The sequence below is a fragment of the Crocuta crocuta genome, unplaced genomic scaffold (genome assembly GCF_008692635.1).
Source record: "Crocuta crocuta isolate KB4526 unplaced genomic scaffold, BGI_CrCroc_1.0 scaffold430, whole genome shotgun sequence".
Taxonomy (NCBI): Eukaryota; Metazoa; Chordata; class Mammalia; order Carnivora; family Hyaenidae; genus Crocuta; species Crocuta crocuta.
In genome coordinates this window covers 2,899,610-2,924,449 of record NW_027527934.1, presented here as the reverse complement: position 1 = coordinate 2,924,449, position 24,840 = coordinate 2,899,610, and the positions used below count along the sequence as shown (strand labels likewise).

Sequence of the window (24,840 nt, the reverse complement as noted above, 5' to 3'; positions counted from 1 at the left end):
GGCACAACACGCCCAGCAGGGGGATTCACGTTTATGGGCTGATGGAACATACATCTGGTCCTAACTCTTCCATATGGGCAAGGGGAGCCCAGACGGACCTCGACGACCACCCTGGTCCTACACCAACTCGACAGGAATGAATTACGGGTTCTCGCAGATACTTGTAAATGATCTTCAGGAACAAAATCAAGCCTTTTAACTTATTTTTTTTAAAGATGTACCAAAACTTCAAAACTAAAACATGGGCTCAAAACCACTGCCAAGAGTTTCCTGTGTACTTTTTTCAACTCCTCTTTCTTCCTTGAGCAATCTCTAGCTTAGGGCTGTTGTTATTGACAGCATTCCTTTACCCTTAGAATTCATCCTTGTCTTCTTATCACACATAGTTTTGAAGCACTGGGCTAAGAGAAGTGCTTTTATTATAAGCAGGAAAACGGGGATGGAACGGATAAAAAATGTCATGCTGTAGACATGGCCGCGGCAGGTGGGGAGGAAGAAAGCTGGGTTAACACTGTCTCGTCCATACTGAAGGAGCACCTTCAGTGAGAGCTCAGTGTGGCCAGGATAGAGAGGACAAAGGATGGCTGGGCTGCTTTCCAGAGAGTGGACTTGACTTTCGTGTTTCTCTCTTATACCAGTATGGACCAGTGAAGTCTCTGGGAAGATGTCTGTAACTTGGCCAACAAATCCCTAGGAAGAGTGCTGGTGACAGAGGAGTGGTTGCCAGGGCAGGGGGATGGGAGGGCACTCGCAGAGGGGTAGCACGGAGAGTTTTTGAGGATTTGGAACTGCGGAAGTGGCCACAGGAATCTATACATTAAAATCCATAAAACTATATACCAAAAGGTGCATCTTCCTGTTTATTAAATTCTTTTTATTTGAAAAGTAAACCAAGCCAAGTCTTTAGGCAGAAGGAGGCAAGATTTGGCAGAAGACAGGACATGCAGCTGACGCCCCTCCTCTCTCGTGTGACGGTGTCGCAGGGCTCGGCCGGGGCCCATGCGCTTGCTCAAGAAAGCTCTTTGGGCAGGTGGGCTCTGCAACCCGAGAACCAAGGGACCGCCGTGGGAAGAGGAGTGAGCTGAGCCAACCAGGGAGCAAGAGAGACACTCTGGGAGAAACTGAGCCAAGAAGGACCTGGCGAGGGACAGAAGGAAACTGGCCCGGCATGGCAGGAGGAGGCTGCGGGGACAGCTCGGCCAGCAGGACACCCGGGCTGGGGCCAGACGTGCTCTGAGGGGGGAAACCAGTTGTCCCACTTCTCCTTAAGCATTCTCCTGGGCCTTGGGCCGAGAAGGCCTAAATATGACCTTTCGTTTCTTCTGGGCTTCTCCTCCCATCTCTGAGGTCCAAAGGCTTACCCTTACCCCCAAAACCAGCCAGAGGGCCGGCAATGGCATGGAAAACAGAAGGGATGCCCGAGCCTGTCTGCCTTCGTACTCCAACACATCTTCTTCCAACATGCAAGCAGCCAGCTATGCCCTGGTCTCCAGGGCTCCTTCTGGAGAGGACATCAGTGACCAAAACGTAAGGAGTGAAGAAAAGCCAAAATGGGGCAGGCATCTGCCTAACTGGTCCCAGAGCTAACTCTTACGAGGCTGCAGGTGGGCCATACAAGGGGCAAAGTGCATCTCTCTGGACCACAAAAGGGGCCCAAGCTGGGTTCCCGAAGGTCAGAGATTGGCCCAAGCACACTCAGGGAGTCGGGGCAGCTCCAGGAGGTGCACACCAGGCCCCAGGACCTCCTGTAAAGCCCTGAGAAAGGACGACAGGCCACAAGGAGCTGCAGAGGCTGTAGAAACCCCAGGAAGAGTTTCCTGTCTCGAGCGCCAGTCTCTCTCATTCCAGGAATCCCCTTTTTCCTGAAGCTGGCTTGCTGTTATTTATTTATACAAGGCTGAACCCCACCTTCCAGGGCTCGGCAAAGCCCTCCTGCACCACAAAGCCCGATTGTGCTTCCACATCCTCACAGCCAGCTCCGGGACAGAAACTCGCCTGAGGGAAGACAGTCTGTACCAGAGATGGAAATGCAGTCAGATTTAAACGCGCGGTTCTTCAATAACAGAGATCTTTGTTGGGATGGAGAACAACCTTCTCACAGACAGAAAGGCGTGCTGGGGGCTCCAGCCGATCTCGGGGCCAGGAGGCCCTCCAGCAGGTGAGCTGAGGCTATTTGGTTTTGGACCATCTCCAAAGAACCAGGCCTCACCGCGGGACTGGCTGAGGGATAAATCAGCTTGTTATTCTGCTCCACTCCCCACTTACAGAGAGGCCTAATAACATTTTATTAAAGCAGGACACACAGACGAAAGATACATCGATGATAGAAAACCCCAGATTTTTTTTTTCCCAAAATGAGATAAACTATCATCCCCCAGAACTATTCTGGTTGAAACAATAGTTATTTTGGCAACTCAAAACACTGGGATTTTTCTTAGGGCTTTGCAATGCAGGTTTTTCTCTCTGCCCCCTAACCTCTCTCAGTAAAAAGTTTGGTCAGAATTTTTTTAAAGTTTATTTATTTTTGAGAGAGAGAGAGAGAGAACAAATGGGAGAGGGGTAGAGAGAGAGGAGGAGAGAGGGAGAATCCCAAGCAGGCTCAGCGCTGTCAGTGTGGAGCCTGATGCAGGGCTCGAACTCATGAGCAACAAGATGGTGACCTGAGCCGACTGAGCCACCCTGGTGCCCCTGGTCAAAAAATATTTTTAAGCAGGTTCATACCGCCTCACAACACACCTGTAAAGTGCTAAAACAGCCCATGGGAAGTCTGGATCTTGGCACTCTGGACATGTTTCACCTTCACACGGAATCATCTAGACAGTCTCCTGGACACCAAACCCAAAAGCATAGAGGGGTCCTGGAGGGGAGCGGGTGGCTTATGTTTAAGGCACCCACTGCCGGAAGGATAAAGGAGAAAAATGAAGTCTGTCCACTGCTCAGTTCCTCAGTGCGGCTGCAGGGACGAGGCTGAGGGAGGGCTCTGAGTCGCTGTCACGGACCGGACCCCACTTCCCGCCAGTCTCGCAGCCGCTGTCCACATCTTCGGCCCACACTGCCGGTGCACACTGAGCTGTGCGGCTGGCTCCTCGCTTATCCCTGGAGGCACCTAAAGCTGACCTCCCTAGGAGAGAGCTCCTCACCTTCCTTCCCACAGCACGCTTGCTTTCCTCGTGGTCTTCCAGGCAACATTCTGACAAGTTCCCCAGCCTCTCTCGGTCACAGGAGGCAGCTCTAAAGCTGTGCTCCTTGTCTACACAAATGATGAGTAGTTACCACTAATTGCCCCTCACCTCCTACTAACCCCAGGACCTCCCCTGAGCAGGGAAGGAGGAAGCGAGGAGGGGAAGGCCGGAAAGCCAGTCAGGGTCTCGCCCACCCTGCCTCACCCAGCTCGCCTGGGCCGGGCCGGTCAGGTGCAGGTGGGAGGCTCTCCACCCAGGGGCCGCCTCCGCAGTGCCGAGGGACCCGCGGCGCAGGGCTTCTTGCAGACAAAGCTCTGGCACCGGTGACCATTTCCAAACTGCAGGCTTCGAATGCAGCCCCTGAGAGGAACTCCGCAGGTCACCCAGTTCAGCGTCTTCACTGTACGTGCCACGTCCCTCAAGCTCACACAAGCCATCAAGCGTGGCCCAGTGGGAGGCAGTGCCGCTTCACGGGAGCCGGGGGAACCTGGGTTCTGTGCCAGTCCCTGCCCCTGGATTGTTTGGTGGCCTCAGACAAGTCTGGTTTCCTCTAGAATAAAGCAGGCATAAGCACAGTCCCCACAGGGTCATTCCAAGGATTAAGGAGGGACTGTATGCAATACTTCTCAGGGACACAGAGAACACTCCGAGAATAAAATTGTCACCACCGCAAGAAGCACTATTTGGAGGGAAGAGAGGCTCAAGGACCAGTCCCCCTGTGCTTCTCACCAGCTCCATTAAACTAGCAAGTCTCTTCACCCCTCTGGGTTCAGTTTCTTCAACTGCAACTAAAATCCAACTAGCATCTCTAAGGTCCATTCTTAAATGTTTATTTATTTTTGAGAGAGACAGAGAGAGAGAGAAAGAGAATATGAGTGGGAAGGGGCACAGAGAGGGAGACACAGAATCCGAAGCAGGCTCCAGGCTCTGAGCTGTCAGCATGGAGGCTGACGGGGGCTCAAACTCACGAACTGCAAGATCATGACCGGAGCTGAAGTCAGACGCTCAACCTACAGAGCCACTCAGGTGCCCCTAAGGTCCATTCTTAACACACACACCACACACTCACATGGTTTCTTTCCTATATGTGCATAATACATATCTATACCCCAGAGCTTCTCAAGCACAGCACAGTGGACATTGGAGCAATGTAATTTTTTGTTGTGAGGAACCATCCATCAGTACATTTGGGGGCGCCTGGGTGGCTCAACAGGCTAAGTGTCCAACTTCAGCTCAGGTCATGATCTCACAGTTCGTGAGTTTGAGCCCCACGTCGGGCTCTGTGCTGATAGCTCGGAGCCTGAAGCCTGCTTCAGATTCTGTGCGTGTCTCTCTCTCTGCCTCTCTCCTGCTCATGCTCTGTCTCTCTGTCTCTGTCTGTCTCAAAAATAAAATAAAACATTAAAAAAAATTTTTTAAATGATGTTAAGCGCATCCCTGGCCTCTACCCACTAGACGGTAAGAGTATCCCCTCTGAGTTAGAACAACCAGAAATGCCTCCAGACCTTGTCAAAATTGCCTCAGTCGAGAACTAGCCGTGTACAAACACACGCATGCACACGTGCATACTTGCACACACATGGAATCCTATGACACCTACACTGGTAGTGAATTGCTAAGCAGGGTGAGAACAGAGGAGCCACATCTGCAGGCACAGGGCCCTTGCAATGTGCTCACAGAAACTCTGCAGGGACCGAGACACACACGGGACTTCGGAGTCTTTCCATCTGTGAAACAGCTACTGCGCCCACGACGACTGCCTGCAGACGTAATTTGACTTGCATGTATGGAGTCCTATTTAGGGCATAATAACCCTGCCAGGCCGAGCTTCCCAGGTCCAGGAGAAAGTGTGCTCAGGAGCCTGGCCTGGGGGAGCAGAGCACAGGGCTTCTGTCTGCTCACTCCCTGCACACTCACCTTGAGCATGCTTGAGGAAGAGGAAGCTGCCCTGGGGCAGCAGAAGGCTGAGGACCATTCTTCAGGGAGAGGGCAGCTCGCCCCGTGCACGCTTCCCTTTGACCTGATGTGTTAGCGGGTTTGACAAAACTTCTATTGTCCCAGTTCAGAAGAGCTAGTGGCACGGTAGGCAAGGCTTGCGTACACAGACCTGCGACCATGTGTCTCCCTGACTGCCTACCCACTTGCTAGTCTAAGTACAAATGAAGTACTTAGTAGTACTTAGTACAGTAAGCCTGAAGGTGGAGCACAGGTAAGCGGAGGAGGGGAGGTGAGCATCTACCTTCAAGAGAGGTCTGTTTACCCCAAGTGTTTAAAAGCAAGAATTCTGAACTCCCTTTCTACCTTAGTATGACCTATTTAACATTTGTTTTTAATTTACTCACGATCATAATATTCACTAAGGACCACATTTAAGCCAAACTTGAACCTGAAAACCAAGCTGGACTGTGTTCTGCCTGCCTTACTTAGCGTACAAAGGGGCATCTGATTTCGCCCTCCCCTAACAATCTGGAACACCAGCCCCTACTTGTGCAATGGGCACTGTTAGAAAGCTCTGTTAGAATAGGCGGCAGCCGGGCCGTGGGGAATCCAGGCCGTGGGGAATGCGCCCCGGGTAGCAGATCAGGACAGGAAGGCTCCGCTCCTGGCGGCCTCCCTTGTGCGCCCCAGAGACAACTATTTCGGGGATGGAGCCTTGTAACTTTAAATCCCTGCTAGCTGGATGCGTGGAGTAAAATAAGTTGAATTATGAAGAACTGCAGATCTCTAGTTATTCACGCCAAAAATGAAGTACCGAGAATATAATGATAGCAGAGACCCATCCGTGGTACCCAAAGTGGGTTCTGTGGAACACCAGTCCCAGAAGGTGCCACTTGGAAATGAAGGATTCTGTGGTTCCTTCATTCATCCAACAAATACTTATTTTTTTAAGTTTATTTATTTATTTTGAGAGAGAGAGAAAGAGAGGGAGAGAGAAAGAGAGAGAGCATGAGACTGGGAGGGACGGGGAAAGAGGGAGAGGGAGAGAGAGAAGCAGAGGAGGAGAGGGGGGAGGGAGTGGAGGAGGAGGAAGAGGGAGACAGGAAGGAGAGGGAGAGAGAGGGAGGGAGGGAGAGAGGGAGGGGGAGAGAGGGAGAGAGAGAGAGAGAGAGAGAGAGAGAGAGAATCCAAAGCAGGCTCCCCAGTGCAGAGCCCAACGCAGGGCTGGATCTTAGGAACCATGAGATTATGACGTGAACCAAAATCAAGAGTTGGACACTTAACCGACTGAGCCACCTGGATACCCCCACCCAACAAATACTTATTGAGGGTTTTCTAGATGTTTGGTGCTATAACTAAAATAAAGAACAAGACAGAGCCACTCCCTGACTTCTTCCCTAAGTTTAGGATCCAGAGACAAGTATCAGATGACTGCTAGGCCACCTATTTACTAACCGTAAAGGGAGTGCACACACAGGGAGCTGAGAATACACAGCAAGGAACCACATCTGAGTCTGGGAGGCAGAGCAGGAGGGGAGACTTACGCTGGCGGGGCGGGGAGAGGGAGTATTCTAAACATAAGGCCAGCGGAATCCTGCATAATACACTCCCTTATACGAGATTCATGGTATACACTGGCCTGTTAGAGGCCTCAGAAGTCCTGCAGAAATACAGCTGAGCACGTCCTACCTATTAACATCCCAAGGATGTTACTCTGGGAAATGCTGATAGAGGCACTATTGTTCTCATAGCCTACAAGAACCTTCCGTATAAAACAAAAGCTCTTGTTCATATAACTGGAAAACTATGTGTCCTCTCAGAACGGCCAAAATACCTTGGAGTTGCTATGTAATTCTAAAGTATTTTCCTTGGCACAGACCTATAAAAACATATGGCTTCCACAACTGCTGACACACTCCCAGTATCACAGATGAAGGAAAATCCACAGCTACAAACCAGCAGGCCAGATTCAAAGGTCTACCTACAGCACAGACATCTGCTTTCTTTTTTAAAAGATGTATGTACGGCCTCGATACGGGGATGAATTGAGAAAACCTTCAAAAATGTAAAATACAAATGATCAACCACCGATGAGCAACTTATCAAAGATTAAACCCTCAAAGATGCCAGATGGGAACAAAGATTGCCCTTGTTAGCCTAAAATGTCTGGGAGGAAGACAGATTTGCTGTTTACTTTATTATATGTGATGCATAAAGAAGGAAATGTAAATAAACAACAAATACTCACACATGTGCAGATTTTGTATACAAGGCACTGTGCTAGGGGTGACAATGATCGAAAGGGACAGATGATAGCCAGGGTCCATATGAATATGGATTCTAGAAGGGCAGCAATCCAAAACTGAGTATCAGTAAGTGCCCAAAGAATGGTGTGGTATAAAGACCAAATTTTACAGGGGCTACTGGGCACGTGAGTGGCTCAGTGGGTTAAGCGTCCGACTCTGGATCTCAGCTGAGGTCTTTTTTTTTTTTTTTTTAATGTTTTTTATTTATTTCTAGGAGAGAGAGAGAGAGAGCGTAAGCAGGGGAGGGTCAGAGAGAGAGGGAGTCACAGACTGAAACAGGCTCCAGGCTCTGAGCTGGCAGTCAGCACAGAGCCTGACGCGGGGCTCGAACCCACGAACCGCTAGATCATGACCTAAGTGAAAGTCGGACGCTTAACCGACTAAGCCACCCAGGCGCCCCATCTGAGGTCTTGATCTCAGGGTTGTAAGTTCAGGCCCTGCACTGGGATCCACGATAGGCATGAAGTCATCTTAGAAAAAAAAAAAAATTTTTTTTAACAGGGGCTATGGAGGTCCTGAAATCCCAGAACTGGTAATGCTAATAATGAGTTTACCTTAACAAAGCCCTTACTGTACCAGACCTTGTTCTCCCTGCTCGTATAGAACCTTATTTAATCTTTGCAACTATGAGGTAGGTCCTAGGAATATATCAAAATATGGCCTTGGGGTTCCTGGGTGGCTTAGTCAGTTGAGCGTCCGACTTTGACTCAGGTCATGATCTCACAGCTTGTGAGTTCGAGCCCTGCGTCGGGCTGTGTGCTGACAGCTCAGAGCCTTAGTCTGCTTCAGATTCTGTGTCTCCCTCTGTCTGCCCCTCCCCTGCTCACACTCTGTCTCTCTCCTAAAAATAAATAATAAACCATTAAAAGAAAATATGGCCTCAGCCTCAGCATTCAATGGAAATCTGTTATTTAGCTTCAGCTGAAATCTTCAGAGGGCGTGAACTTCTGCCTAATCAATGATCATGTGGTCACAGGGGTGACCAACATATTTAAGCAATGTAAAAATGTGAGAAATTAAAAAATGAAGCATGTTTGGATTCATCGTCATTATCTGAACATGCCCTTTCAAAAACAGGTAACCATTCTGCAAAGTTTAGTGGAAATCTCCTTATGGGCTTTATCTCTCGAAATGTTATCAGTTGGCAGAACTGTTATTTTTTATTGGAAGAATATAACAGAAGCAAGAAACATATTAATCTTTCATGGCAAACAATTACAATGTACAACTACAATTATTAAATAGGATTAATTAACTGCATTACTAACATTAAAATTACATTCAAAAAGAACAGTAGGGGCGCCTGGGCAGCTCAGTCGGTTAAGCATCTGACTCTTGATTTCAGCTCAGGTCATGATCTCACACTTCGTGGGTTCAAGCCGCGATTTGGACTCTTTCTCTCATTCCCTCTCTGCCCCTCCTCTGCTCTCTATCTCTCTTTCTCTTTCTCTCAAAATAAATAAACTTCAAAAATTTTTATGAAAAGAGAACAGTATATACTTTTCAAACAAGTGTGTATAAATGTTTTAAATTACAATAAGCATTCTACTACTTCTAAACTCTATGGAATTGTTTGGTGTGCTTATAACATTAAATAGAATAACCTTTTAAAAAAGAGTTTAGGGGCGCCTTGGTGGCTCAGTCGGTTAAGCATCCAACTTTGGGTCAGTTCATGATCTCATGCTCATGGGTTGGAGCCCTACATCAGGCTCTGTGCTGACAGCTCAGAGCCTGGAGCCTGCTTCGGATTCTGGGTTCCCCCTCTCTCTGTGCTCCTCCCCTACTCATATACACACACACATGTGTATTCTCTCTCTCAAAAATAAACATTTTTTTAATTTAATTTTTTTTCTGAGAGAGAGAGAGAGACAGTGTGAGCAGGGGAGGGTCAGAGAGAGAGGGAGACACAGAATCCGAAACAGGCTCCAGGCTCTGAGCTGGCTGTCATTTTAGCTGTCAGCACAAAGCCCAATGCGGGGCTCAAACCCATGAACCATGAGATCATGACCTGAGCCGAAGTCGGACGCTTAAACGACTGAGCCACCCAGGTGCCCCCATTTTTTAAAAAATTTAAAGAGTTTAAAAAAAGGGGGGGGACCTGGGTGGCTCAGTCGGTTAAGTATCCAACTCTTGATATCAGCATTGAGCCTACCTTAAAAAAAAAAGTTTAAATAGAATAATCTTTAGAAACTATATATGCACCCTTAGGGGGTACCTGGGTGGCACAGCTGGTATGGCATTCCACTCCTGATCTCCACTCCGGTCATGATGCACAGTTCGTGAGATGGAGCCCCAAGTCAAGCTCTGCAGTGACAGTATGGAGCCTGCTTGAGATTCTCTCTCTCTCTCTCTCTCTCTCTCTCTCTCTCTCTCCCTCCCTCCCTCTCTCCATCTCTGACCCTCCCCTGATCATGTTTCTCTCTCTTTCAAAATAAACTTAAAAGAAAAAAGAAATGAAAAAACAAGCTATATGCACCTTAGCATTCAGGCTATGGTCTCTAAAAAGCATAGTTCACTAAAAGGAATCAGAGCTCCTTCTAGAAATAGCTGGTCTGGGATGGGACGCGCACAAGATGAACCTGGAACATCCTGCCCCAACAGTAAGCAGGGAAACAGCAAAGACCACTAGGATTGTGTCCAAAGAGGCTCCCACCAGCTAACGATGGAACAATTTGAGTATCAATGAAAATAATATGTATAAATGGATTGAAATAGGTTGAAATCCATGAATTCACAGTCTTTTAAAAAATAATCGTGCTCCCAGCACAGAGTCTGTTTGGGATTCTCTCTCCCTCACGCGCTCTCTCTCAAAATAAATAAGTAAACTTTAAAAAAGTATTTTAAAATAGCGCAAGAAAACATCCACTTAGTAAGATATTGGTTAAAAGTCTTGGCCGCTAAACATCTTAATAAAGTTGTAATAATACTATAAATTATTTTGATGAAATTAGTCATTTCTTTTTATATCCCAGAGATTCTATGATGCATTTAGTTTTAGTCCCCTACAAACCCTAGTTTTAAAATGCAGTCTATTCAGCCGAAATGTTAATTCAGTAACCTTCAAATACACCATTATCCCCATTTTGCCGAAGAGCCCTAGGGCCACAGGGGCACAGAGCCAGAGCACGGCTGGGGCTTGGGCTCAGATTCAAGGCGAGGACAACTGTGGCCGAACTCAAGTCCCAGACCCTTCAGCCGATTGCCTCCCTCCCTCCCAGAGGGAAAAAGAGCGGCCCGTCAGTGGGGTGTGCTCCTCTATCCCTCAGGCCTCGGGCTGCTCTCCACATAAGTTCCCCCTCTCCTCGTTCAATGTCAAGCAAAAGCAACTGCTTCTTAAGGGGCTCTCCCAAACTCCGGGTGCTCTTGCCTTCCCAGCCCCTCCCTGCATTAACTCTCCTTAGGAGGGTCTGGGAACACCCCTGATACCATGATCCATTTCCTTCTCCAAGCCTCAGCCCCGGCTCTCTCCCTGACAAGCATTTTACAACACAAAAGCTTACGGTGTAAAGGGTTTTGTGTCACAGTCCTCCTCTAATACTCTACCTCTCCTCTGTGGATTCCTCCTAGAAAGCAGTCAAATAGATAAGCAAAGAGTATATCCAATATACACAGAAAATAATATTCTGGGGCGCCTGACTGGCTCAGTTGGTGGAGCGAGTGACTCTTGATCTCAGGGTTGTAGGTTTGAGCCACATGCTGGGTATAGAGATTGCTTGAAAATAAAATCTTAAAAAAAAGAAAGAAAATGCATACATGTACACGAAAGTGGGGGTGGTCAGGAGTAGGAAGTAGACAACAGACCAAGTCAACAGATGCACATGACGATCTTCCATATCGTGGTATCTAAGAAACCAAGTTTACCACCTCAAGATGTGAGAAGGAAAACACAAGGGGGATTGGAGGGAACAGATTAAATGGAGCTGCAGAGCGGAGCAAAGCAAAGAAAGATGGAGAACAATGAACTCCATCTCTGACACTATAAAGAGACCAGCCATTAAAGCTCTGACCACCCCAGGCTGAAGCAGGGATTAAAGTGCCTCCTACGTGAAAGGGCTGGAAATGCCACCGAAAGGAATAAATGCAGAGACGTTACTCCTTGCTCATCTCTTACTTGTACACACTTCTTTGTGAATTATTCCGAATGGCGTTTTCACATTAACTTGGCTGCTAACTCTCGGTAGAGGGACACTCTAGGACTGTGGCTGGAATGATGGCTCTAACAACACTTTGCAGACAGGTGACCCTGGCGCCTCACTTATGCTCTATCGCAGCTTCCTCAGGGATAAAAGAGAGCTTCTAGTAGAAGACATGCAAGCGTTCCATGCACTAACAATGGTCTATAGGCTGGGTTTTTTTTAAACGCTGATGTTTAAATATTCATGTTGTCAACATTCAACAAATGTCTGTGAGTCACTTACCATGAGTCAGGTGCTATGGTTTAATAATGAAGTATTTTGAGGTGTACTGTCCCTGTAGCACTGCCTTCTGCGGGGCTCACTGTAGACCCCCCGGAGCAGTGGAGAGAGTAAAGCCCAGTGATGCAGCTGAGTGAGCCCTAGTTTTGCTTCCCGCCTTCCTAACTGTTTGATCCTGGGCAAGTTCATGATCTTCCTGAACCTGTGCTCCTCACAGGCGGGGTGGGCTGCGCCGGATGCTCCCTTCCAGCTCAGGGGGGCTACAGGGTACCCAGGCAGAGGGTCCTTGCCGAGGAATCACAGGGAGGAACACCCACCCCACCCCTAGCAGGTATGTGTTATAAATCTATCTGACCTCAGTGACCCCAATCTATCCTTTTTGCAATTTATGGAGAAAAATGTGGTCCCAAACATCAGAAATCACAACTGCCAACAAATCTGGACTTGTAAACTAATCAGCTTTTCTTACCATTGATTCCTACTTCTTTTTTCTTCCTCATTGTTAGATCCAATTTTTTTCTTTTAAAGTAAGCTCTATACCCAATATGCGGCTTAAACTTACAACCCTGAGACCAAGAGTCACATGCTCCACCGACTGAGCCAGCCGGGTACCCCTAGATCCATCTAGTTTTAAAACATTTTTAATCACAGTTACTATTCTCATATTTATATCTTTTTGTTTTCCACACATTTTTATAGATGTTCCTACAAATTATGACCCCATTCACTGTATGAGGTATAAGACATTTATCTCAGTAAGATTTAGTGTCTTCCAATACTGAGGATCTCCAGAAGGGCTTATTTAGGACCCTCAGTGCTTCCCCAACTTCTATCAAGCACACTCAGAAGCCCTTCTAATGAATCTTTCCACCATGCTATTGTTTCCAAAAAGAAACCACCTGAAGGAAAATTTGGAAAGTGAAAGAAAAAGCACTGAATTACCTGAATCCTGATGTCAAACCATCTTACACACACACACACACACACACACACACGCACGCACGCACACACACACACACCCAGAAAGGGGAGTAGGGAGGAGACTAATACATTCTCTGAAATTCTTAAAATAATTCTCTGTGTAAATGTTTAGTATTTATTTCCTTAATATTCAATTTACTGTAATAGTTATAAATGACTGGGACTGATTTTTAACTTAGAGAGCTTTAAAAAAAAGGCAACCAATTTATACAGTGTTTTATAAAATAAATAACAGGGAAGGAATATTTGCACACTCAGTTCACCAGAGCTCGGTTGATTAACCAGCTGTGTTGTAATCCAAACGGCAGGGTAGCAAGCATTTATTCCTCGCCTTCTTCCACACCAGACACGCGTGTGTAATCTTCCGACCCTCACCCACTTCAACAAGGAACAAGTGTCCCCAAGTTCAAAACAGTTCCAATTTCAGTAGATAACCACTTTTTTCTCCAAAAGAGGGTAATAAATGGTGGTGAAGTTCTGGGGGCCTCCCACTAAGGGTTATTTAAGTCTTCTGGAGCATAGTCGTGATAGAACTCAAACTACTCAACTCACGCTACAGTCTATCTGGGAAGGCGCACTCCCAGGTCCGGTTCATAAAGTCGGAACAAATCTGCCCACCCTCCCCCCCAACTGGTAACTCACACCAGGATTTCTGAACTGCGAAACAAAGGTCAGCTGGCTTCCCAACAGGAGGAGTTAGTTACATCAGGCCTGTGGGTAAAGTCACAAGGGTGGAATGGGGAGCACCTAGACTTTAAACTCACAGCCAAGTTCAAATCTTTGCACCGGTCGATTATCAGTAGCATGACCTTGAGCAAGATACTTGACCTCTACTAATCTGCCTGCACAGCAGCAAAATGGGAACAAGTATCTACTTCCTAGCAGGTCAGAAGCTATGAGAAGCCACTGCCAAGGGCTTTCCAAATGGGGTGGAGCTCTTTATACTCGTCAGGAAGAGCAGATGAGGGCACCCACTTTATCATACGTTTGCTAACACTTAAAAGTCTCATTAAGACAAAAATCTCTGGTAATTTGGTGGGCAAAAAACCCCCAAACAAAACAAAAAAGATTCTTTTCTTTTTTAGCATTTTTTGACGACCTGGAAGGTTGAACATAGTTTCATCTATGTGGTAGTCATCTATAGTTTCTTCTTTGGGGAATTCTTTGTTTATATTTATTTTATGTTACTTTCTACAATTATGGTGAACACCTGGGGCCTTGTTCCTCTTGGATGAAACAGAGTTCTAAAATGCTATAGCACTGGGGCATCTGGGTGGCTCAGTCAGTTAAGCGTCCGACTCTTGATTTTGTCTCAGAGCATGATCCCAGGGTCATGAGATCAAACCCCACGCTAGGCTCTATGCTGAGTGTGGAGCCTGCTTGGGATTCTCTCTCTCCCTCTACCCCTCTCCCCTGCTCACACACACTCTCTCTCTTTCTCAAAGTAAATAAGTAAACATTAAAAAAAAAAACTTTATAATGCTCTCACACAGTTTGAAAACATGAATGTGAGTTCATTTCCTGTCCTGAGGACTCCAGGTAACTAAAGTTAGCACCCCTTATCACTTCCCCAAAAGCTCCTGAAAAGGGTGTTTAGGAAAACATTTTTATGATTTTATTTTATTTTCAAACTCTGAAATGCATTTCTAAATAAATTGTTCGTTTTCTCATGAAAATCTGTAGGCTACATACATAGTGAAAAGGAAAGATTGAAGATTCTAAAATTTATTTTAGAACCTTAAAGGTACCTGTCAACTGAGCTATCTCAGAGCACTTCTGAGTCTAAAAAAGAAATTGTACAGGATCTCAGAGCTGTTCACTGAGCAGCACATACAGTAGAGAGGAAAAGGTGAGTTCCCTTTATTTCCCTTGTGTTCTCTTCTTCCCCGAATGCTGAGGTTTTGGAAATGGCATTTATATTATTGTCCCTTAAAATCCAATCCAGTTTGGGAGAAAACAACAAAACAAGAATATATAATGGGGCACCTAGGTGGCTCAGTCGGTTAAGTGTCCGACTCTTGACTTTTGCTCAGGTCATGATCTCACGATTCGTGAGATCAGGCCCCGCATCGGACTCTGCACTGACAGTGCAGCGCCTGCTTGGGATTCTCTCTCTCCCTCTCTCTCTCTGCCTTCTCTCGCTCGTGTTGTCTCTGTGTCTCTGTCTCTGTCTCTCTCTCAAAAATAGGTAGACATTAAAAAACACACACACACATATGTGAAACCTATGTGAGACATATGAAAACCTCCTCCTAAAATACATGATCAGATTAGCCAACTGGGAGCAGTTTTCTACAAGCTTATAGGCAGCTGGTCCTTTTGCAGCCCCAATTATTTATCATACCTCAACATCTGCTCCTTCAAAATCAGCCAGCCCCAGGGGCGCCTGGGTGGCTCAGTCAGTTAAGTGTCCTACTTCGGCTCAGGTCATGATCTTACAGTTCGTGGGTTCGAGCCCCATGTCAGGCTCCGTGCTGAACGTTTGCTCAGAGCCTGGAGCCTGCCTTGGATTCTGTGTCTCCTTCTCTTTGCCCCTCCCCCATTCATGCTCTGTCTCACTCTGTCTCTCAGAAATAAATAAATGCCAAAAAAAAAAAAAAAAATCAGCCAGCCCCAGACATTAATAAAAGGACGCACTTGGCAGGTAGGTCTTATCTTTCAATCAATGCACAACATTTCACTATTTAACATGTAGCTAGAAGGTTCCCAACGTTTTTGGTCTTATAGTGGAGTGCAGAGGAAGGGCCTGAACTACCAAAGTGTCCAGGACCACCACCTCAGCCAACCTGCCCTGGTTTGAGACCACAAAGCCATCTGGCCATCCAAGGCGCTGCCCCTCAATTTCTGCCAGCCCCACCTCCACACATACACCCTCATCTTCAGCTCTTGGGTGAGTCTGTAAAACTGGGAGATCCTCTACTGCCAGTGTCCTCCATCAATGAAAGAAGACTGCCTTCTTCCAAGTTCTCTTCTCATCTCCTCTTCCCCCCATCTTCTCCTCCACTGATCTTCCACCCTAGCCTCCTGCCCTGCAACCAGGCTCCCACTCCAGCATCCCAAATCCACTCTCGCCAAGGCCTGTGGCTCTTCCCTTCCCTCTTCTTGCCATAGCCAAACGTCTTAAATGGGTTGTCCAGGTTATAGTAGACAGAAAATGTGGAAGGAACACAGGTCTAGAGAGGGGAGTCTGGTCCGGGGTTCCGGCCGAGTGAGCAATGGGCCCCTCCCTGGGACCAGTCCACAGCACAGCACCCAGGTACCCACCTGGGAGGTGCTGAGCTACTATCTCTGCTGCCCCATCTTTATCACTCCCGTTGCCTGAACTACTGGTCTCAGTGGGCACCAATAGCTTCCTAACTGCTAAATTCCCAAAGCTCCTCTTCACCCCACCATCTTCCTTCCCCTCTCTCTGTGGCATCTGACACTGGGGACCAGGCTCCATGCTGTCACAGGACCTGGGTGCTCCTCTTACCTTCGAAAAGGCTCCTTTCCATCCTGCCTCAATGACTTCTTTCTCTGCTCTGAGTAGCCTGTCCCTTCTTCTCTTGCTCCCTGCATCATCCTGATGCTACAATTTCAATTATCCACACATCACCCGCTCACATCCCATGTGCCTCCAATGAAACTTAGCAGTTCCTCCAAATGAAAGCCCCTCGCAGCCCGTGAGTTCTGTTGTTGCCAAAGTAGTCAACGAGCACCTGTCCAGCACAGGGTAGGCGAAGATGGCGCGCCAGGGCCCCACATGGAAGAAGTCGTTCCCTCGGGGGCGCCGAGGCTCAGACATTAAGAATTAAGTGCAACATCAGCCCCTTTCTGCCTCCAGTTGCTTCCCCTCCTCGCATAAACTCAAGCAACCGTTCCGGTCTCTCCCATTCTCCCCTTCCTCTCCATCCAGATACTCTTTGGGGCGCTTTTCACATCGCCCCCAACTCCTGTGAGTCTCCTAACCCTTGTAGCTCCTTCCAGATCCTCTCCCTCCCATCACTATGATCTAGGCAAACGTACCGGCCTCAAAACTCCCCAGTGTAACTTTCTGTGGTTCTCAGCTGCTTCTTGAATAAGACCAAATTCTTTCACTGACATTCAAGGCATCCCACGCCCTGGCCCCTCATCAGACAGCCAAATGGAGTAACCTGTGTTACCCCAGACAGCCCCGAACTTTTAGCCTTTGCTCTCCCAGTGCTGGCTTCTACCTCACGATTGGGGTGAAGGAAGTTAACGCTTCTCACTCCTGTACTGGTGACATTTTTTAAATAATTAACAAGAATTACATTGAATGAAAGAATGACTAAGTTTCAGGGACTAGTTTTTTCTTTTTTTTAAGATTTTATTTTTAGGGGCGCCTGGGTGGCTCTGTTGGTTAAGCCTTTGACTTCGGCTCGTCATGATCTGGCAGTTCATGAGTTTGAGCCCCGCATCGGGCTCTGTGCTAATAGCTCAGAGCCTGGAGCCTGCTTCGGATACTGTTTCCCTCTCTTCCTCTCGGACCCTCCCCTGCTCACACTCTGTCTGTCTCTCTCTCTCTCTCATTCTCTCAAAAATAAATAAACATGAAAAAAACGTTTTAAGATTTTAGTCTTAAGTAATCTCTACACCCAATGGTGGGGCTCCAACTCACAACCCCCAGATGAAGAGTCACATGCTTTACCAACTGAGCCAACCAGACACCTCAGGGACTAGTTTAAACCAATTTCTTCTCCCTTTGTTCCTTGATCATGTTAGCCCAAAGCAACTTTTATTTAACAAGTTTATTCTTTTAATGTTTATTTACTTTTTGAGAGAGACACAGAGACAGAGAGAGCGGCAGAGATGGAGACACAAAATCCAAAGCAGCCTCCAGGTTCTGAGCTGTCAGCACAGAGTCTGATGCAGGGCTCGAACTCATGAACTATGAGATCATGACCAGAGAGGAAGTCAGACACTCAACCGACTGAGTCACCCTGGCGCCCCAACACTACTTCAATTTTTAAGCCCTTTAGGGTAAAGCTGGATCTACTTCATCATACCTCCTACATCCCTGAGCCATCGCCATGATAGGTCCTCAGTAAATATCAGATGAAATTGAAGAGTTATGAATTAAGAATGACGATCTAAATCTCCTCAGTTTGGCAAGTAAAGTTGACTAAATTGGAATGAACATATTGGACACCTGGATGGTTCAGTCAGGTAAGCATACAACTCTTCATTTCAGCTCAGGTCATGATTTTACGATTCGTGGGTTCAAGCCCCGTGTGGGGCTCTGGGCTGACACCATGGAGCCTCCTTAGGATTCTCTCTCTGCCCTTCCCTGACTTGCATGTGCACACGTGCTCCCTCTCTTTCTCGCTCTCAAATACATAAATAAAACATTTTAAAAAAACAAATACATTGGAATATAAGTAGGATATTTGCATATTATATATTTAGATTACTGCATCTTCCAATGAGTTAATCATTATGTTATTTTTTAGGTCACTATTTTGTAACTTTGCACATCACTATAAAGGCAGGAACACTCTAGGTTAAAGGTGAGTTTTTGTTAATGTACCAGCCTGCTTTCTCCTCAAGAATGCCCAGAAGTGAGATCAGTGAAGAATGAGGCCCACCTACAACTTTCCAACAGTAAAGCAAGTCCCTGCCAGATCCACCCACTCAAAGAAACAGGACCGACAGGGTTCAAGTCCCTCCACCGAGTTGGTCATCATCTGTCCCTCCAGCAATCCAAGTGCCAAAACTTCAGCAACACAGGCCGGGCCCTTGCAAAAGCTTATTCCATGTAAAAAAAAAACCCTCATTAAACCCTGAGTTATATTTAGAAAAACATGGAACAGAAGTTATATTTAGAGGAAATGGCTTTAAAGAATTTTACCCAAAGCAGCATGTTTATACTGATCTTCCAGAAGAAAAAGATTTACTTATCAGCCTTTACATACAGCTCCTAAAGTCAGACAACTTCTCTGTGTACACAAAGACTTCTGCTAGGGTTCCTTTGTGTCTGGTGGAAAACGGGAGCGTCCAGGGTACTAGCAACACTTCCCATGGGAAGCAGTGGGAGAGGAAAGACTTAAAAACAACACACATGTGGAGAACAGAACAACTTCATACAGAAGCCTGTGTTAGATGGTCTGAGAAAGGTGCCAGCAATGTGATGCTTGAGCTGTGTGACAGTGGCTCTTAAATTCATGAACTGGAACCCCAAACCATAGACTCCCTCGACAACTCTACCTAGAAGTGTTCTTTTCCAAATAGCCACTGGCAGGGGCGCCTGGGTGGCTTAGTCGGTTAAGTGTCCGACTTTCGCTTAGGTCATGATCTCGCGGTTCGTGGGTTCGAGCCCCGCATCGGGCTCCGTGCTGACTGCCAGCTCGGAGCCTGGAGCCTGTTTCAGTCTGTGACTCCCTCTCTCTCTGACCCTCCCCTGCTCATGCTGTCTCTCTCTCTCTCTCCTAGAAATAAATAAAACATTAAAAAAAAAATAAAAAAAAATCATCATCAAATAGCCACTGGCAAACATGCCGTGGTCAAACTACCCTCTACCATTTCATAGCTAAGCTGCCGAATCACATTCAACATTTTCTTTTTGGTTCTGATTAATCTTACACTATTTTTTTCCTAATTTTTTAATGTTTATTTTTGAGAGAGAGGGGGGGGGGAGAGACAGAGAGAGCGGGAGACACAGAATGTGAGCTGTCAGCACAGAGTCCGATGCAGGGCTCAAACCCACGAACGGAGAGATGATGACCTGTGCTGAAGTCAGATGCTTAACCGACTGAGCCACCCAGGCGCCCCAGTCTTACACTATTTTTGACATCTACTTTCCTCTGTGTTGGCTTACATTTTCCTAACCAAAAAAAAAAAAAAAACAACGAGTCAAAAGCACCAAGGTGGTTTAGTAAACTTGTGAAGCCTTTTCATGAATGAATGTGTCATTTCAGGGTGGCTATTGGAGGGAGTCAAAGACGGTTTGTGGCAGTTATTCATCTCTTCATAGGCCACAGGGTCCCCAGGGCTCCAGATGAGAATGAATCATGGCTTGGAGGCTTGGCACACACCCCAGGCTAAGGGGACCTCTTCTCTAAAGAGCCTCAGGAAGAGGCCACTTCCCAGCCTCCCAGCCAAACCAAAGTGGAGGGCAAAGGTAACCCACGGGGAAGAGACGGCCAAACTGCGGGACTGGCCGGTGCATGAGGGTGCGGCAGCCCTCCTGCTTGCTATTCCTAGGGTCAATTAACACCCTGAAAACACTCCAGCCAACCCCTACTTTTGCTTGTGGCTTGGTATTTCCAGAAAGTATGAGAACAGCAGAGAACTGAAGTCACCCAATTTTATACTACTTAGAGGCTTTAGAGTAGCAACGCCTAAGGTTGTGAAATCTAGTAGTAAAACCAAAAAAAGACCTAGGATGCCAAAGGAGAGCAGATCATATGTTCCAGGCACCCCTCCCCAGCTTTCGCTCCCTGCCCCCGCCTTCTACCCCATATCCATGGACATTCACTTTACCACGCCTGGACCCCAAAAGAGGACCACTTTGTCTGCACCTATAGTTTGCCTACTGTGAAAATCACATTAATTACATTAATATAATCATCCACAGGAAGAGCATCATCTCCACCCTATAGTCCAGACAATCAACTGCTCCAGTGTTTCCTCACTTGCTTTCTGAAAAGCCCATGATGCTCAAGGATAGGGTCAAAATGAGCAGGTCCTATTGAGCTCATCTAACTGCAGGAAACTCTCTCCGTATATCAATAAACTTTTGGACCGGGCAGGCCTAGCACAATTATACGCACAGAAGCGGCGCAGAAACTACAGGGAAATTGAACTTAACTTCTGTACGGGAAGCTCACCAGGGAGACCAGATGATGTATGACAGTGGGACAGGATACACTAAGCTCTTTAGGAAAAGTCGACAATAAGGCACTTGAGTGTCTCTCTGGAGGCTTAAAAGGAGGATGGTGACATGGGCCAGGGCAGTGAACAGCTGCAGCAATGAGCAGGGACAGTCAGAGACACGCAGAGAAGGTTGGCTTCTCCAAGGAGGGCTCCAAAATTCCCACGCAGGCCTGGATTTAGTAATCAGGATTCCCCAGGACCGGCAAGAATCAGCCTGTGGAAGTTCTGAGGCTAAAGAACATGGAAGATGGAAGGAGGAAGGATGGAAGAAAGGGCAGTGGAAGACGGTGGGAAGACAGACGGGAATGGGCACAAACAGAAAACCAGTCCCCCTGAGGCTCCTGGGGTGGGGGTGGGGAGCAATAGATGAAGACAGGCAGTTGTCAGAGTCCCCGGTGGTCAAAGAGGAATAATCAAAGCACCCTAAAGAGAAATGGGTAGGTGGAAGGAACAGCCTGCTTGAGGGAAAGAACTGGTCATATTTGGGACATTTCTGGTGACTTTATCTGCACCAGGACCTGGATCAGTGCTGACTCACAGCCATTAATGCCTCCCAGACTCCTCTTTGCAGACATCTACTGGTAAATGGAAAAATGGGACTTTGTTACAGGAACCCTAGCAAACCTGAGCTTTCAAACCCCTTTCAGAACTGAGCTACGTCTGTGCACAAGGAAGACAGTCAGTGAAAACCTAAACAAAGTCGCCGCAACTTGTTTTGCTCAACTTTTACTTTACCCACTTTCAATATGAATGAGAAAAGGCACCAGGGAGATGCCCATATCCAGCTTATATTCAGGACTTCCCGGGGTGCTCCAAAGAAGGGACAAAGCAGCGGGGCCTTCGCGGCTAGAAAGATGAAGGTGTGTGGTCCCACGCCCCTCTCCCCAGGTCAGAGCCCCCCACCTCCTCTCCCACAGCCCTTTCCGGCCAGGAGAGCGCCTCCACTCTCCTCCGACCCTGTACCATGACAGCAGGGAGCGCGCATTGAGCACCGAGCCATTTTTCCGGGGGCCCTTTAATTATGACCATTATTTAAGGACAGCTTAAGCATAAAGTGAATTTGTCGGGCCTGCTCCCGAGGCGCCAACACCTCCCGCCCCCCAAAAAAGAACGAACTGGCGGGCACTGGCACGCAAAGAGAACCGCTACGGTGCTCGCGGGGCCCAAGGGACGGTGCGCAAGAGCCTGACGCACAGTCACAGTAGGTAGGGGCTCACCGAAGATCTGCCATCGGACCTAGCACCTGAGCAGCTGGCCCTGGGGTGGGATGAGGTGGCGGCCCGGGGGACACAAAGGCCTTGCCTGTCCAGGGCTGCGCCCCTCGCGACGCGGGGGGCGAGAGTTTAGGGCCAGGGAGGGGGCGATGGAATCCGCCCTCATTTGCACGTCGTCTGGGGCCCGGTCAATTTGCTTAATCACGGCTCTAAATGCCAGCGCGCAGCACACAATGCGCGCCCATTAACAGGTTTAAAGTGTCGCAGCGCTCGCTTTAAATGAGAAAAGCCGGCAACAAAGGGGGAAAAAGCCAAGTTCCTCAACTTGAAGAATGCCTCGGGTCACCCTCGAAATCATCTAGGCGAGTTTAAAATCCCAAGCTCCACAGAACAGTTGAGGCCCCCGCTCGACGGCTGGGGGTCGGGAGAGGGGGGTGTGTGAATAATCCGCCACGAATACTGGGTTTCTTAGGAACGAACAAGCAGCAGCCCAGTGAAACTGGAGTCGGGGGCAACGTCGCCAAGCCAGCTCCCCCAGCCCATTGCCCAACTGCCAGGGAAAGCTGACGGATTTCCAGGAAGGAAAGCGAGAGCCCCCCTCCCCAATCCAAAAGCCGGCACAAATCCAAGTATTCCTTTACTGCCAGCAAAGAATTTTGGAGGCCAGGAAAGACCCCCAGAAGTCGACCCCAAAGCCTCTCCCCTGCAGAAGGGGGAAATCTAAAGGAACTTTACTTCCCTGCAAGTACTGGCCAACGCAGCCACGGCGCTCGGCCGCCACAGAACAGTTCAACTCCGCAAACTCGTTCTGCCCAGGATCCTCCCGGGACGGCCCCATCCCCCACCCCGTCCCCNGCGCCTCTCCCCGGCCCGGCCCCCACCCGCCCGGGCACAGCCCGACCCGCACTCACCGTGCGCGCTCCTCCCGGAGACAGGGGTCCGTTGGAAAGGTACGGGCTGCTCAAGTCCGGGATCATCAGGAACGGGTACCCAGGGTACGGGGGGCCCTTAAAGAACGCGCCGTCCTGGGGCCTTCTCACTGCGGGCGAGACCGAGGCGGGGGTGAGGCCCGGGCCGCCGGGACAGCGCAGGGGCAGGGGACCCGGGGCGGGGACCGCGCTCCAGGACGGCTGTGGCCGCGGGGGGCGGAGAGCAGGGGCACGGCCACGGGGCGAGGGGAACCGTGGGCGGCCTGAGCGGAGGCGCTGGGCGCAGCGCGGCCCGGGAGTGGGGGCTGCCCGGACCCGCACGTACCTTCGGCGAAATAGTCCCGCGGCTTCTGGAAGGCGTCCCGGGCGGGCTGCGGGCGCCTCTCCGCCTGCGGAGGAGACACAAAGGCGAGGGCTGGTGAGCGGGCGCGGGGCCGGGGTCCCCACGGGGTCGGCCCCGGGAGCCTCCTTACCTCCGAGTCCGAGCTGCTGCTCTGGTTCTCCGACTCGTTGACCAGGGACGACTTGACCTCGTCCAGGTCCCGCTGCGCCGAGGCACTGTCGCTGCTCGGNGGCGAGCTGCGAAGGAAGGAGGGATCGCCGGGCTGGGCAGGGGGGCCGGAGGGAGGAGCCCCGGCTGCAAGCTGACACCCGCGCGCCTCGCGGAACCCGGAGAGCTCCGGCGCGCACACACTCACTAGCATTCACACTCGCACACCGCTCACTCACACCTTCCGGGGGCTGCGCCTCCCCGTCGCGCGCGCCCCCCGCGCCCCCAGCCTCGCCCTGGCCCCCTTCCCTGTGCCTCGCCACGCACCCCCGACGGCCCTCCCCCACCCTCCGGCCCACCGCCCGCCCGTCAAGCATCCCCTAACTTTCTTCCAAAGAACCCCCAGAACTCCTCACCGCTTCTACATCCCCCCTCCCACCGCATCGGCGCGCTGGCGGGCGGCACTGCCCCCTGCGGGAAAGCTTCGGACACAGACCGACCGCGGACACTTCTCTGCCTGGAGTTCCTCGGAGCACTGGACCCAGCCAGCCTGCTCGCCCTCCTCTCCAGATGCGTAGGGCAGAGGATCTGGCAAACTTAGGGCATCCTGGAATACGCCGGGCGGCTTTCTGCTCCTCCTCGCGTGGGGTTCCAACGCGCCCCCTCCCTAACCCGCGCTTTTGACCTTGTTCAGGTGCCTAAAGTCACCCGCCACTAAAATCCCATAGATCACCTTCGCCCCATAGTTCCGGATCGGGTCCTTCCTTGAACCAACAACTCAGCCTTGGTTTCAGAAAGAATTCGGATTTGGTTGGTTGCGAAGGAAAATTGTGTGCTGGTGATCTCTGAAGTCGTTCACAAAGCTGCCTCGGTAGCCAAGAAGCATATAAAAAAATACCCATGCTTAAAGAAATGCCTCCTATAATTACATTAAGCTAGCATCCCTCTCCAACCAGTTCGGGAAAGTTTTAAAAAGTAGATCCGGTGCCGTCCACAGTAGGGAACGGTTGGTGGTGAGAGCTTCCATTTTAAGAGCAGTCTGAAAGGCAATATGAGAATACCTAAAACTATTTTCACAACTGCCAGGGGGATTTTCTACAGCGATTCCTCCCCAAAGGGACATAGTTACAGATACGCGGAAGTGCAAAGCAGCGGGGAGGTTGGTAAGATGAGTTCTGGGTCTTTCTTACAACGAGCTTCAGGGCAGCAACCAGCCCAACAGAATGAGACCCCTGCACATATGGTTCCTAGGCTGATTTTTGAAAAAACATTAAATGAAAGTCCGTATAGATGGCACTCAATCATTCATTTTTGTCTTTTTTTAAATTTTTTAAATGTTGGTTTATTTTTGAGAGACAGCAACAGAGGTGAGTCGGGGAGGGACAGAGAGAGAAGGAGACAGAATCTGAAACAGGCTCCAGGCTCCGAGTTGTCAGCACAGATGCCGATGTGGGGCTTGAACCCACCGACTTCGAGATCATGACCTGAGCCAAAGTCAGATGCTTAACTGACT

General features: G+C 48.9%; 1 protein-coding gene across 1 annotated transcript in view; it reads right to left on the bottom strand.

Moving 5' to 3' along the window:
* The window catches only part of TCF7L1 (transcription factor 7 like 1), a 156,067-nt gene extending 132,363 nt beyond the window's left edge, over positions 1-23,704 (bottom strand). The window contains exons 1-4 of the mRNA XM_077751898.1: positions 23,556-23,704; positions 23,311-23,416; positions 23,163-23,226; positions 22,820-22,947 (exon numbers count right to left, since the gene is read on the bottom strand). Coding sequence (XP_077608024.1) covers positions 22,820-22,947; positions 23,163-23,226; positions 23,311-23,416; positions 23,556-23,704 — 447 coding nt within the window. The remainder of the gene's footprint in view (positions 1-22,819; positions 22,948-23,162; positions 23,227-23,310; positions 23,417-23,555) is intronic.
* Between the last annotated feature and the right edge of the window lie 1,136 nt (positions 23,705-24,840).